General features: G+C 35.5%; 1 protein-coding gene across 1 annotated transcript in view; it reads left to right on the top strand.

The window, feature by feature from the left end:
• The window catches only part of LOC145691713 (ABC transporter A family member 4-like), a 55,492-nt gene that overhangs the window by 24,755 nt on the left and 15,562 nt on the right, over positions 1-15,175 (top strand). Inside the window, exon 4 of the mRNA XM_081767049.1 lies at positions 2,949-3,058. Coding sequence (XP_081623175.1) covers positions 2,949-3,058 — 110 coding nt within the window. The remainder of the gene's footprint in view (positions 1-2,948; positions 3,059-15,175) is intronic.

The following is a 15,175-nucleotide window of genomic DNA, read 5'->3' as shown; positions in this document are numbered from 1 at the left end:
TAAAGTAAACTCTTCTTGGAAACGATAACGATGGGAACCGCTTCCAATTTAGTATTCCGTCGAAATTTTCTGAAGTCCAATATCACTGGAATTCTACCGGCACCTTGTTATCGATGCAAAAGTATTCAGTCGATTACTGCAGCACAACGGCTGGACTACATTAATAAAAACGGAAGGGAAAAAATCTTACATGTGGCTCTACATAAATAAGTGTTTATTGCGGGATTCCGAGTTGATGGGTACTACGATGATCCTGAAACATCAGAAGAACAAGTCTGTGAGCATGCAGGATGTTTCTATCATGTTTGTCTCATTTGTATCACTACAGGATGTAATGAGCTCATTTACTGCAAACCTGTAGACACCTTGGAATTCCGTTATGAGCGCACCGAACGGAAACATGCAAGACTTGGTGAATTCGGGTACATTGCAATGAAATATGGGAGTGCGATATAAACAACTCTTGAAGCAAAATCCGGAAATGGTGATGTACCTCAAGAATAACCCATACATGAATCGCTAAGCTTTAAATGCGAGAGACCGCTTGTTTGGAGGTAGAACCAATTGTGTGAAACTGTGCCATCAAGTCGAGGAAAAACCAGCACAGAAAATAATATATCTGGGTATTGCCAGATTATACACGTGCACCAACAAGTGCGCTAAATATCCTGTAGCACACCCAAAATTTATCTATAGGGAAATGAGAATATGCCACCAATAAGTAAAGTATATGGTGTGACCAAAAATTACGATCCTTCCTCGTCGCCAGCTTTATCATGACCTTCTCCCTGGCAGTCGTCTCGTACATTCAAATGCATAGAAGGAGGATGAAAAACTAACTTTTATTATTTCTTAAAATCCTTTTTTCCAGCACATTAATTTTTACTCTCGTTTTCAAATAATTTTGGTATGTAAATCCTAAGATTGAAAATTTGATTTAAGAATTCGAGTTTGAAAATTTTAAGATTGGTATAGTTTTCCAAGGTTTGGCTTAAGTTTTTAGCTTGTAAATATTTAATTCGAAAAATTGATTTGAAAAATTTAATTTCAGATTTTTAGTTTCCAAAATTTGGTTTTAATTTTTAGTTCGAAAAAAATAGTTTGAAACTCTTGAGTTCGAAAATTTTAGAAGTTACTTCAAGAAAAGTTTGATTAGAAAATTTTTAGATTTCCAATCGTTGGTTTAAATCTTTTAGTTAGAAATTTTGTAGTTCTCAAAATTTGCTTTTAAGTTTGTAGTTCGAAAAATTTTGGTTTCATAATTTTTTTCGAGAAAAGTTTCAAAATCTGAGTTGAAAGTTTACACTTCGAAAAAAATATTTATGATCTTTCAGTTTTCCGAAACTTTTTAAATTTCCAATATTTTAATTTAATTTTTATTAGAGAGGAATTGACTTAAAAAAAGTTTCAAATTCTTGTTCAAAAAATTTAAAATTTTAGTTCGAGAAAAGTTTGATTTAATAAATTTGAATTTCTAAAATTTGTTTTTAATATTATTGGTTCGAAAATTTGGATTCTAGATTTTTAGTCTTGTATGATTTCGTTTAAATTTTTTGTTCCATAATTTTGGTTCGAGAAAAGTTTGATTTACGAATTTTTATTGAGAAAATTTTTAGTTTGGAAAGTTAGATTGGGAAACCTATTTCGAAAATTTTGTTTGAAATTATTTTAGTTTCAATTTTTTGGTTTGAAAGTTTTAGTTCGATGAATTATTGGCTTTGGAACTTTTGTGTAAAAGTGGTTTGTTTGAAAAAGATTAGTACTGAAAATTCTTAAACTCAGCGGAACCATTTGGTAAAGAATCCAATTAGTTTAGATTTACAAAAATCTGGAAATACTTTTTCCATAATCGAAGCGCATACTGAGCAACAAAACGGTGAGCTTTTAGGAAATCCTCAAACCCGCAACCATTTTTTGTATTGTCTCCTTAGAAGAGTTGTTACAATGAAACAATCATATTTAAGGAAAACGTAAATATGACGTCATCTCTTTATTTAATCTACGAACAACAAAGATGTGTTTTAAAGTATTATTTAAGATGGACATGAACGTCCCCTCTTTCAACATTGTTGGAGAATAAGTGTATTTTTTCAGAGTCCCTCCCCAAAGCTTTCGAATTTTATCAAGTTATGTTCATCAAAGAGAACGAAATTACCCCTGAACTGTAACCATGAGTGTACCAAAATATTAATCTTGACCTTCTGACCTCTCCCTAGGGTTTCTTCATGTACCTTTGGGAACGATAATATTTAAGCTGACCCGAGCCTCCTAGGGGAAACTTTAGTACACCATCAATTTGTCAAAGCACTTATCAAAGAGGATAACTATAGAAGAAACTAAATTTAAAAAATCCCTGTCATCGGTGGTACCACATGACGTCATGACATCATACAACATAACCTTAAATTTTGAATTTCCCGCGTATGCGGAGCCAAACAAAACGTGACCTCTATCAGCCAATCAGAATCGACAAAAGTTTAGTGATGAGCCAAGATACGCGTCCCAAATTTTAAAGGCGTGAACCAATATACCCATGTCTTATGAAAGGAAATGAATCCCAGTATAGCAACATATAACTACATAAGGTAATAAGACTTTATCAAAGGGGACAAATTGGGTCAAAAACCTGTGAAATTACAATTTATTGTCATTTTTACCCATGAAAGAGAACCAATTGAACATCCAAAACTTATACAGGTATATACCATGGTTAGTACTCTATCATACCATCATTTAGATTTGGCAATTTCCAAAATTTGAGGGGGATGGTCCTATATATCCCTGCCAAAATTTAGATGTTTTTCCAAGGTATCCCTGCCAAAATGTAAAGTGGTGGTCCTAGGTACCTCTAGGTCGTTGACTCCGGGCGAGGTACCATGGGTCCTAAGAGATGAGTCATTAAGGCACAGAGTGGAGAGTACTATTGGAGAGTTCTTCTTCTTTTGCAGATGATGCCCAGCTGTTGACTGGCCTATCTTTGCAGTGGATGCGTTTTAGTGGACTGGTTGTTAAGTACTTTTTAACTGTAATGGCTAACCCGTTTATGTATATAAATCAAGTAAGTAATAATAAGGTGAAATGCATTATTTTTAAAACCTAAGTAATTGTAAATTTATTTTGAATTGGTTCTTTTAAGGAATAATTAGAATAAAGAAACATTATCTAATACTGTATTAATAGAAATGTTGGGATACTGAGAGAGAATATTACGATACTATTAGGTGAGAAAATACTCTACTCAAAACTGTAATGTGGCCCGAGAAATGGACGAACTGAATGAGGCGGATAATAATAGTCAATATTACGTACGAATATTTTATGTGGTTTTCTGCCTTAATGAACTCACCAGAGAAAATTGAATTAGAGGACTCTTGCAAAAATACTTAAATAATACGCTGATTAGAAGAAAATGAAAGGAAATATTTCAGTGTTATGCGGGTTAGGCTAAAAGAGACTGTGATAATGAGAAATGAATGAAATGGTGGAATGAAGAAATTGGGAGGAAACGGGGAAACCCGAGAAAACCCACGAACAGGGTGTTTGTCCCCCACAAAGTATAAACGGCGCGAGCTGTGATTGAACTAGGGACCTTAAGCACCAGAGGTCTATCACTAAGACAATGCGCACGTTGATTAGAACATTATCTTCTAACTTAACATATGATTCTTGGTAGTTCATGGTCACGGTAGTTCATGGTCACTTTACGACTACAAAAGGACTACTATGATATATTGATAAGATTTTTGAATTAAATATTGCGGTTCTCAAACTCTATATAACGATAATTAACATAACAAAGGGAAAGACATGTAATACATTGTGTAATACAAAAAATACACGCGAATACTCAACAAAATGAGGATGAAACAAAACTACGGCGTTCGATCTGTACGAAGAAATTCTACTTGTTACATTGTCCTTGTTTGTTCCGAGTTCGAAGGAAACACTTGCTTTTGTGTGACGTTCTACACTGTAAGTCTCTCATTTACCATCGGAGACCCAAGAACTCCAATCGAAACCAATTTGTTTTATAAAAGTTGCTTTTGACTTGAATATTTCAATTTTAATATGGAGATAACAATATGTTGCATATTTCTGTCACATTATTACATGCAGTACTATTAAATCATAAGATTCCAAATCGTGACAGGGGCATATCGCCTCGATGCTGACGTCCCCATTACCCGCCCTACTCATTCACTCATTCAGTCAGAAATCGATTTTCCCTGCTTCTCCAATTGTTGGCTACAATGAATTGTACTACAAAATGAACGTTCAATAACAAAACTATTTTAATGAAAGTAAGAAATGACTATTCTAAGAATGTCAAATTTCATGGTCCAAAATTATCATTTAACCCCTTCAGTGTGGGTGGCGTATATATACGCTTTCATTTTGCTTTGGCTATTTTGTATTGCGTATGGCGAATATACTTGCCTATAATATGAGTAATGTTATCCCGACAATATTTAGCTAGTTTGCGCTCAGCTGGTTTCAATTGTTGCTTAATTAAAAGAAGAAGAGGAAAAAGAAAGAAATTAAAATAGATTTTGGGCTTCGTCAAATACAGTTTTCATTCTTTGTTTTGTTTGAGACCAGACAGCACAGTAATGGCTTCAAAACGATATTTCAACGATGCTGACACCGAGCAAGAATTATTAATTAGTGATTCTGATGTAAGTGATTTTGAAACAGATTTAGAATCAACATCCAAAGTTCCCCCCCAAAAACTACACTTTTTACAGCGGTTCGTATCTGAAAATTACGCACTGAAGGGGTTAAAATTGATAGTAAATAAAATTTCTAACGAAAGTTCAGGTTTACTACGACCAACAAAATTCAAGTCAACAAAACGAGATCAGTTGTACCAATGAGAGTTTTATTTCTAAAAATATATTAGTGATGAAATGATTCATTTTGTGAATGCCAGTGCTACAGTAATATCATATCTAAAACTATCTGGGTATTGTATTCATTTTCTGAAGTCTATGAAACTCAACGTAAATATTTTCCTTCACTGAAAAGGAGATGTAAGCAAACTTTTGCACAAAAATATTAATCCCTCTTTTTGTACTTGCCAATTTGGGTTTATTCAACTAGTAAGCTACATATAAAATAACTGGAAGGTATTTGATACTATACTTAGGTAGTTAAATTCGCACGTAGTATACCAGGGATTCTATAACTTACAGTTACTGGCAAAAACTGCAATGCTAACTTTGAAACTAAAGAACACAACAAGCATACGACTGAAGATTTGGCTCAAACGTACTGAGAGATGTAAACAAACTTTCTTACTTGTATAATGTTCCGTTTTCTAAAAAAATCACAGAACTATTATTCTTATTTGCTTCTCAAAATAATATACATATTAAAGAAGCAGATTGCAGAATTGAAGTTACTGTTCAACGCGCTAATACCCGTGGAGGAAAGTGATTCGGTATGCTAATACCAACAATCATTTTCCAAAATTATGTTGTGATGTTTGTAGTAACACGGCTCAAAATATACAAGCACTGTTCACAAAAGGCAGATACTTTATGAAAGTTATAAAGAAGAGCTTTGCAATCAAAGTGTTGCTAAATAGCTTTCGAAGAATCTCTGGAAATGTAAATATATTGCATCCTCAGTGCATTAAATTAATATGAAAAATAAAATAAATAAGAAAACTGGCCGAAACAGAATAGAAGAAGATAAAAAAACGTATAAATGATTCACGATGTAATACGAGTTAGTCAAAGAGATGTAAACTCTTCTATTAGCATCCCCATAATCTTCATCCTGAGATTTTACGCGCAATTTATAAGCTGTAATGCAATCTAAATTTATTACAGGTGCCAGCGTTCTCATATGTAACATTAGTAAACTTGCACTTTAAATTTAGGAATCATTTGCTTTTGGTTTGGAGAAATTGCTTTGATTCATTTTAATCACGAGTAAATCAGTTACACCACATTCAGTTTAACAATAGAATTTGCACAATTATTTTATTTACACTTTTGAATATTTACTTTAAAAACCTCGAATTTGGTCCCTTTCATTCATTTGACCCTATATCATTGTTACTTTATAACAATTAAATGCCTATATAAATAAATGTCAAGTAAGTATTTTCAAACGATAAGCGTGAATGAATATGGTCCAAACGAAGAAATCGCATTGTGAGGATTTGCACCAATCTAAATGTATAATGTCTACCTTACACTTCCTGCTTGTATTTTCTATAATGGCAGAAAATGTTTAAAGTTCTGTGTCTAATGACTACATACAATATGCATCTCAATTCGTGGGGAAAATACAACCGCTCAACGAGAAACGAGTTAAAATATTTCAAAATATTTAATTTTATTCGAATTATAACAGGTCGTTTCTATTGTTTGAAACAATATTGTTTTAATACTGAATTCCGGATAGAAATGCCTGAAAAAGTATAAATATCAAAGAAAATAAGTTACTGGATAAGAAGGAACGCTTCTGGTGTACCATTCTAAATTTAAGACGAATTCTTTATAGAACAAGCAATTTAACGTTCAATGACACAAACATTTTGGTAATAAGCTATCAATAGAAATATGGCATATTACACCGGCAAAAAAGAACAAATTTCAAGAACAATGGTGTTGAACTAACATAATCTCAAAAAAATAGCCACACATTGCTTCAATTTTGTAAATGGAACTCTGAATCTTGGGGTGATTTCTTTCCGAAAGGAGAATGGTACAAAAGCAACAAGCAATACGAGAAAAATAATTGGTTTCTGTCTATTTTCGACTTTGTATTCTTATCTTCTTGCCTATTAGACTGAATTTAGGTAAACAGTGAAACCCGTACATGAGTGTCAGATACCTAATAAGCTACTTAGGCAACCAAAATTACATTTGCAATACGTCGGGTTGCATAGCTTATACTTTGATTATCAATTTAGAAACCAGACTCCAATTTTGACACCAATTTGGAAACCAATCAAGACTACCAGCCTCCTACTAAGAACTATAATAGTAAACATACTTTGTAAATGCATTGGTATAATTCATAACAGAGGAAGAAACAATGTGCAATTTAGTTCTCAAAATGATCAGGAACTTCTGTTTCCTCTATGTTTTTTGTTTGAGGGTAGTGACGCACGCGTTGGCCGTAATTACGGAAAGAAAATCGAAGTGTGGTAACGAACAAACAGGTATAACAACAATGTGATAAACAAAACTCACAATATAGGGAGAGTGTTTAGAAAACTTACAGCTATAATGGAAAATCGAACAAGAAAATCGAACGCTCAGAGAAGCTTTGTTGAACGCTCTTCAAGAAATCATTGGTAATATAATTCCAAACAAACAATGCTTAACAAAATTAATATTAAAATCAGACTTAAATTGAAAAATCTTAAAAACAGAACAATTGTGTAAAAATGAAATACAGATGTTTGTTTCTATTTATTCATTCGACCCAATAAGCGTAACTTCTTTCCTCATCTGCGTGTGATATTTCAATAGACTTCTGAACATGGAACACCATAAATCAATCTTTTAGTGACTTGAGAGTCAGTGCGAACAATATTGCTGCGTCGTTTACCAGGTCGCAAAAGATAGATAGATATTTATTATTAAAGGCTGATTAAGTTTTACAATTTACCACATTTTGAAATATTCGACTAATGAAAAGCCTATGAGTGTTTACCGCTTGTACCGTAAAGTTAAATGACATTTATGTTTTGCTCTAAATTTATATTTTAAAATACAAGATTAAGAGTTTTAAACAAAACAAATATTTAGCTGTATTTATATAATATATTACTTATATAGACATACCGATATTTAATTTCGTAAGTGATTAGGGGAACATTCAGTCAGCAATACAATGTTTGATATGAAACATTGCAGAGTGTGTTTTCCACTTACTTGTCATTTCAACTTACTAATTTATCGAAATTTACTTTACCACCTTCTACAATATATATATATATATATATATATATATATATATATATATATATATATATATATATATATATATATATATATATATATATATATATGTACGGTATTCTATCGAATTTCTAATGCATCACTGAAAACGAACCGTGTGAATCAAGAGAGACGTTACGAGAATGACAAAGTGCATCCTCGTTAACTTGGAGTACCTACATCTTCAACCAACCCCCTAAAAACATAAAGAAATTGTTTTGCATATTTTATTTATCAGTTTTGTGACTGAATCTTAAATTTTCTGCATCTTAAGAAATTGATGCCTTTCAAAAAAGAGTAAGGCGTCATCTATGTACCAGACCTGAGTTCGTCGACTGAAATATCAAAATGTCATATGCAAAACAATGTGGAGAGTTTTATGCACTTTTCTGCACCGCCATTCGAGTTTTCCTATACTTCAGTTAACCAAGTTCCAACTCGTTGAGAATAGGACTTGTTCCAGGCGCTAACAAGGATAAGGCAGGTTTTGATAAGTGCACTTCGGGGCAATTTTTTGCGAGATACTAGTGCACATATAAAGAATTAATATTACAAACTGGGAAAGCACAATGGGCAAAAATAGCGGAAAAAACTCTACCTAAGTGCTCTAATTCCATTAGATGCGGTCCAGGTAATTTGCAGTTGTAAGGACGGCTGGACAAATGTAACCTAAGTTATACGTAACTTTTCTCAGCACTAACAGCAGTTGGTAGCACTGAGTGAGGTAATTATGCAGATTAAATTGTGAGTAAATGACGCACGTAACATTTCTCCATTCTCAGATGAATCTCTCTGGTTCAGAGTGTGTTGTACCAATGAACATGATATGTTAGTTTCAATATTGCTGTGCATGTAATGCATTATTTCATTATACACTGTATACTCAAAGAAATAAAAAACTGATCACAAATGAATAAGTAAATGCTTGAAAGTAGACGAAAACATCAAAATTAGAACAACTGCTGGAAATAAGTTTGTTTATGACTGTCTCCATTGACCGAACTACTCCAATTGTCATTATTCCAACATCTTTTTCTTTGTAGGAAAGAAAGACTTTGACTGTCACACTGAGTATGCACTGAAATTGAAATCTAAACAGAAACACATGAAAATTTCACCTTGGCCAGGATTCAAACTCGGGTCTACCGAATATAAGTTCAATGCGCTAACCACTCACCTACTGAGTTTTTATTATACATGTACAGAAATTTACGTAATTCGATTGGCTCCGTAACTAAACGCTATAACACTACTGAGACACAAACATATTACTAAGACTAACAATACAATTTAGAGCACTTCCTAATGGAAGCTAGCATTAACGAACAGGAAAGGGAGGACTCTCGAAAGTACTACTTCTAGAAATCTACTCAAATACCGCTTGTCCAACGCCGACGAAAAAAGCATGTAACGATTTCATTTAAAAAGGTCGTAATAAGTGTGAGCGTCCATCACTGGGGCGTAGTGGTGAATATAAACGATGGTGCATGCGACTATAAAAAGACACCGACGCAAGAAGCGTAGCGGTGGGAACAGCGTGTCTTCTTGGGTACATCTGATGCACTGAGCGTCAGGGGGACGATGCAGCTCAAAGAGACGAGAACGGGTGGTTATTCACTGACGAACCACTTGAAACCAGGTCGTCTGGAAATAGGAAGGCAAAAATGTTAGCAGAGATGTTAGCCCAAACTTGCGACCAATGAATCTGTGGAAAACACTGGGCGATACGTAATAGAGTCGAATCCAAACTGGAAGACGCAGGTAAATGGTACAAGGTACGTGAAGTATGGCCCTCAGGGCTCAGTGCCACACCTGCATTGATACAATACTGTATGAATGAGAGAATGTAAGACGGGCATCAGCCATACAATTGAATGAACGGACGGTTGAGAGACAACTCATAGCTCGGCAAAACCCAACGGATCCACTGCTGCGTAAAGGACTCAGTGTTATAGAGGGCTGTATAGAAGTTAAGCATAAACAAGGTTCCACATTTAATACGTATGTTGACCAGTCCTAAACCTCCCATACAACGGGGAAGAGAAAGGGCTGGAAGTGGGATACGAAAGAAGAAACCGCGAAAAATATTTTACAAAAATAAAGATACAAAACTTTTACTTACTTAATAATCACCAGATACAGCTCAGAGGCTATTTTACACTGGATATCTAACATCAACAATAAGATGGAATGGATTTGGGAAAGAATCGGCCAGGGCCTGATTATTAGGTACAATCCCGGCATTTCCCTCGTGGACTGAGGAAAACAGTGGAAAACACAAGTCAGGTTGGTCGGCAGCGGGAATCGAACTCACGACCTCCCAAATGCGAAGCGAATGCTCTACCACTTGAGCTACGCATAGATTTACGGTAATGGGTAAATTCGCGCTCTGTACTACAATTTAGAAACCACATAAATACTAACAAATTGGATTCGATTCAGTAAGTGGAGACAACGAAATCGCTGAGAATATAACAGGTGACGGATTTCGGTTAAGGGAGGTAACCAAACTTTGTCATACAAAGGGGTAGGGGTTGACGTAAATGGGACTCCTAAGATCCGCACATAGAAGACATGCAGTATTTGTGGAGTCCTGGTGTCGGGATTGGGTAAACGAAAATAATTGAATTGGATTTATGAATTGTCGGTCGGCAGGAAGGTCCGGCAGAATGTAATGTAGCCAATTTCCTGAGCAAAGGGTCTAGAGCGACAGGGAATAGAGCAGTTGATAAATTACATCCTTGCGTAAGACTCTGTTTCATTGCAATTATAAGGAAAAGATGTCCGTTAATTTGAATTCGGGAAGTCGCCACACAGTATAAATTCGCAATGACCGCAAGGAATGCTATGGGATACTGCCAAGCTTCGAATATTAGCATAAGAAATCTCTGGTCGAGACATCGTATGCCTTTCCTAAATCTACGGCTAAAGCACTTGCCGGAACTTGCCGAAAATGGAAGTAGGAAAACATATTCCGCAAATAGCTAAGGGTATACGTAAGACTGTGAACGGAGTGAAGTGCAGCTTGAAGCGAACTGATGTAGTGCGGCATAAGAGGGTGTAAACGAGCTGTAAGAATTTTTTGTGAATAATTTAATATCTGCGGGTAATAAAGAAATGAGCCTTAAGTCCTGAACCACTGTCGCAGATGTGCATTTTGGGAAAGGGAATTATATTAACCGTGTTGCGACAAAAGGTTTCACCTTATAAGTATGCATTGAATAAAGACGTGATATGAGTGTTGAGGTATGTACAATATTGTTTATAAAACTAGAGCGTCAAGATGTCTTCCACACGGGATGTACGATCCCGCACCCGGCGAAGGGTAGCGAAAATTTCATTCGCAGTAATCCGTTGCATATAAGTCTGGCTATCATGCTCTGAACGTGGCTGAGATATCATAGACAGAAAATCCGGAGTTTGTGAAGCGTCTACAGAACGCTCGGTCGTGAAATCCATATAATAGTATGTAAATTCACTTTATATTTATGTAACGCCCGTGGTAGAAGTATCGTCTCCCAGAACTAGAGAATTAATAGCTGCAGAACATCTCTGTAAAAGTAAATTGACTTGGTAAATAGTAGTACTTTCGTCGGGAAAACGGTGATAAAAATCATCTGGCAAATATTCTTGAAGGGCATAATGGAAATAAATCGTTTTTATACGATGTTTGATACTGTTTATATGCGCAAGGTTTTTAAGTGAAGGAGTGGCTAACCAAAACTCGCGAAGTGCTCGACACAAGAATTCATGAAATTGATGAGCATCAGCAGGCGCAATTTTGCCGCGCCATTGAAAATAGCTACGATAACCGCATTAAAATCACTGACCAAGATACTATGCGAAATCCTTGGGGGCAATAAAGTTGGTATCGTAGATGCGTAAAATTCCTCCCTTTTCTGAGTACGTACAAAGCCACAAGGGCTGTATAAACCTAAAAGACATAAATTCTGAATATAACAACGAATGCTCGGCCATCAGGAGACAGTACCACACTTTCATACTGCAGTCCCTTACTAACCACAGGCGCAACCCAAGTGGATCAATCTATATTTACAATTGAAACATAGTCACTAAGGAAATCTAATGACGGAAACGTTACATCTTGAATACAACAGACCTCGGGACGTCGAATATCAATAAAGTTCATTGATAATAATAACATTGAAAATAATAACATAAATACATACTAAAGTGAAAGGGGACATGATCCGTCAAAACTATAAATACCGCACACGTTATGAAAAGAACATGCCCCGAAAACAATACACTTCAGAGTAAAAAGATACCACAAGACATGTTAGCAAGACAAACACTCCTTGAGGCGTACTGAAGGTCAAGTACAATAGGCAGTTCCACAGAATGTACACACCATTCGTCATGGCAGTTTTTACTCAGAGGTAGAACGTACCTGGGAAAGGAGCTCTTGTTTCCCTTCGGTCTATCTCGGGGGCATCTTCAGAAATAAGCTGCGGTCGTGTTTCTTTTGAGAATCTCTAGTCAATTTCCTTCGTATTTGCTTATAACTAGAATCAGATGTAATTGACACTGATGTTTGTTCTCTTTGAGAGGTGACTAAAACGTCGTTATTCACACTAGGAACACTCAATACCGTAGAAACTTCCTGGGCGTTGGGAGTATTAGAAGCAATAGGTAGAACTTCCATCGCGGTATTATCCTGCGAAAGTAGAGGTGCTGGGTGTGAGTCGTGAACACCTGGAACTTTTGATGAATCTTTGGGTGACATAGTCTTGGATTGTGACGTCGGCAAAGCAGGAAATACATTTGCTTCAGATATTACAAGTACTCGAGATGATCCTGAGTTGGAGTACAAGGTGGCCGTTGAATGGCACGTCTGGATCCACGAACGTTGTACTTTTCCAATTTCGGTCTTACGAAGGGGAGTCTGTTCACCGAAATTGGTAGTAGATTTTCGTTTCTTCAGAGGGCAACAGGAGATGGTATGTAAATTACATTGGCATTGAAAACAGGTGAATGGCTGTCCTTCATACGACACTCTCACTACACCCCTGCACTATAATACGGGGAGGAATATGTTTCGGGAATTCCATATGAGTAGCTCGCACAACACTGCCTACACCAGTGAGGAAAGAAGCATTCCATAATTGGGGTGAAGTTTACGACCCAGTCCATACTGACGACAATGTTCTTCAAGAATGAATAGAGAACATTCTAAAAGGTTATGGTACACACGTATTTATTTCAATGAATCCCCGATTGCGACGATCGTGATGTTACTGATATTGCCGTCCGAATTCTTAAATGCAACATAATGCAAACTGTTCTTAAGCACAATTATTTTTAAACTTAGGAAAATACTGTACGACTTCGCAATTAATTGCAGTTCACTTAGATCATAAAAACTACCAAGAAACTGGTCCGCTAACCAGATATATATCTGGCTGGATTTTGGCCTAGAACTCCGAAATCTCCGGTCATATAATAACTGAAATTAGAGGTCGTTTTTGTATTCCATATCTAGATCAGTGAATAAACTTCTTAACACTGATAGCTCAAGGTGCTACGCACCAAAAAACTGAAGGTTATAAACCTTAGAAAAAACACAAGGCACGGCGAATATAGGATTAGCTGTAGCATCACTCAATCATACCACACGAAAAAGCGATGTGACCTACATGACAGCACGAGAAAAACTATGACCTACCGCAGCACTTCATCTCCAACCCAAACTAATACATAGTTAAATCGTTTCGTGGAAAAATATAAACAAGAGACTAATGTTTATGTGAATGTCTTAATGACTTACTCGAGGTTTCTTTCTTTAACTCTAAAACAAGTTATATAGATTTTTCTCAATGTGGAAAATATCACAAAAAATTCTTCAAGTTGAGGCTACGTCATCGGTTTCAGGAATGCTCTGGATTAACATTACATTTCTTCTTTACCATAACTTCTAATTTCCAAAAAAGAAAAAAACGACAAAATTATTTTCACATTCTTTGAATTGTATCAACACATATAGAAATTGACAGTTTTATGTTTATGTTCCATAACTACTAGTTTATATTCTTATATGCATATGAACAATGTGTTGCAAATAGAGCCTAGCACTATCCAAGTCATCTCCGGCATTTGGTTTCTGATCAAGGGAGCAATCACTAGGGGTTCGAATTCCTCTGAAGAGCAAGGTCGGAATTTAAACTGCTCTTGGTATTTCTGTGTTCGTGTCCCTGTAATGTTTTGAATACGCCCAAGGGACTTGACAAAGAGTGCCAGTGGAGAACAATACTCCTGTTGGATGTTTAGTTTTTTTAAAAAAATGTGAAAACGGGAACTCCCATTGGACCTTCCTGGGTTCAAATTACATCGTTGCAATTATTATTCTTTTCTGTATAGGAAGGGAATGTTGATATGATTGGTATTGTAATTATGTCATTCAATTATTATTATTATTATTATTATTATTATTATTATTATTATTATTATTATTATTATTAATTGTAATGTTATTATTACCACAGAAGGAAAAAACGTAACTTATTTGAAGGTATTCATAGGAACAGAAAAAAAGTAAACAGTATGTCAGACGTTTCTCAGGTTTGCACATGGACGCAATAATATTCTTGCATTTATGGATTTACAGATAGAATTGTGATTTTATGACAAGAAATGGAATATTTGATAGCTGATAAGACTAATGCATTTTGTTTCTCCCTTCCTCTGGGTAGAAAGGTGAGGTAACATCTTAAATAGTATCATTCTTATGTCTAGAGTTCTAGGTTCGATCACTATTTCCAATTTGTGCACAGCTAGGAACAATCCTCAGAACTCATTTCTGGCCCATACTATAGTAGTAAAGACGTGTGTTTAGCTCTTATGTATTCATCAATTCTTGTCCAAACACATTACCTTCCCAGACAATTACGAATGAAGGTTGATACGGTTGACGTAATTTTCTGTTGTTGGCATTTCAGCTGTGAAGGAAGTCATCTCAACTCTTAGACCCAGAGAAATTGAATATTTTTCATTGTAGTATATATCAGAAGTATCAATTTTGCAAATTTCAAAAATCTTCTTAATTGCCAGAGCCGGAATCGAACGTTCGACCACAACATTATCAAACTAACGCTTAAGCCACAAACCTAAGACATCACTGTTCTGCGAGGAGGGAAAAGCCGGATGTGCAGTCTATCCAGTAATACACACTTTTACAAGTGTAATAATGATGAAAC

This window comes from Thermobia domestica, chromosome 8 (assembly GCF_964235325.1).
Source record: "Thermobia domestica chromosome 8, izTheDome1.hap1.1, whole genome shotgun sequence".
Classification (NCBI taxonomy): Eukaryota; Metazoa; Arthropoda; class Insecta; order Zygentoma; family Lepismatidae; genus Thermobia; species Thermobia domestica.
Note: the sequence above shows the minus strand (reverse complement) of the source record. Positions and strands in the feature narration are given on the sequence as shown.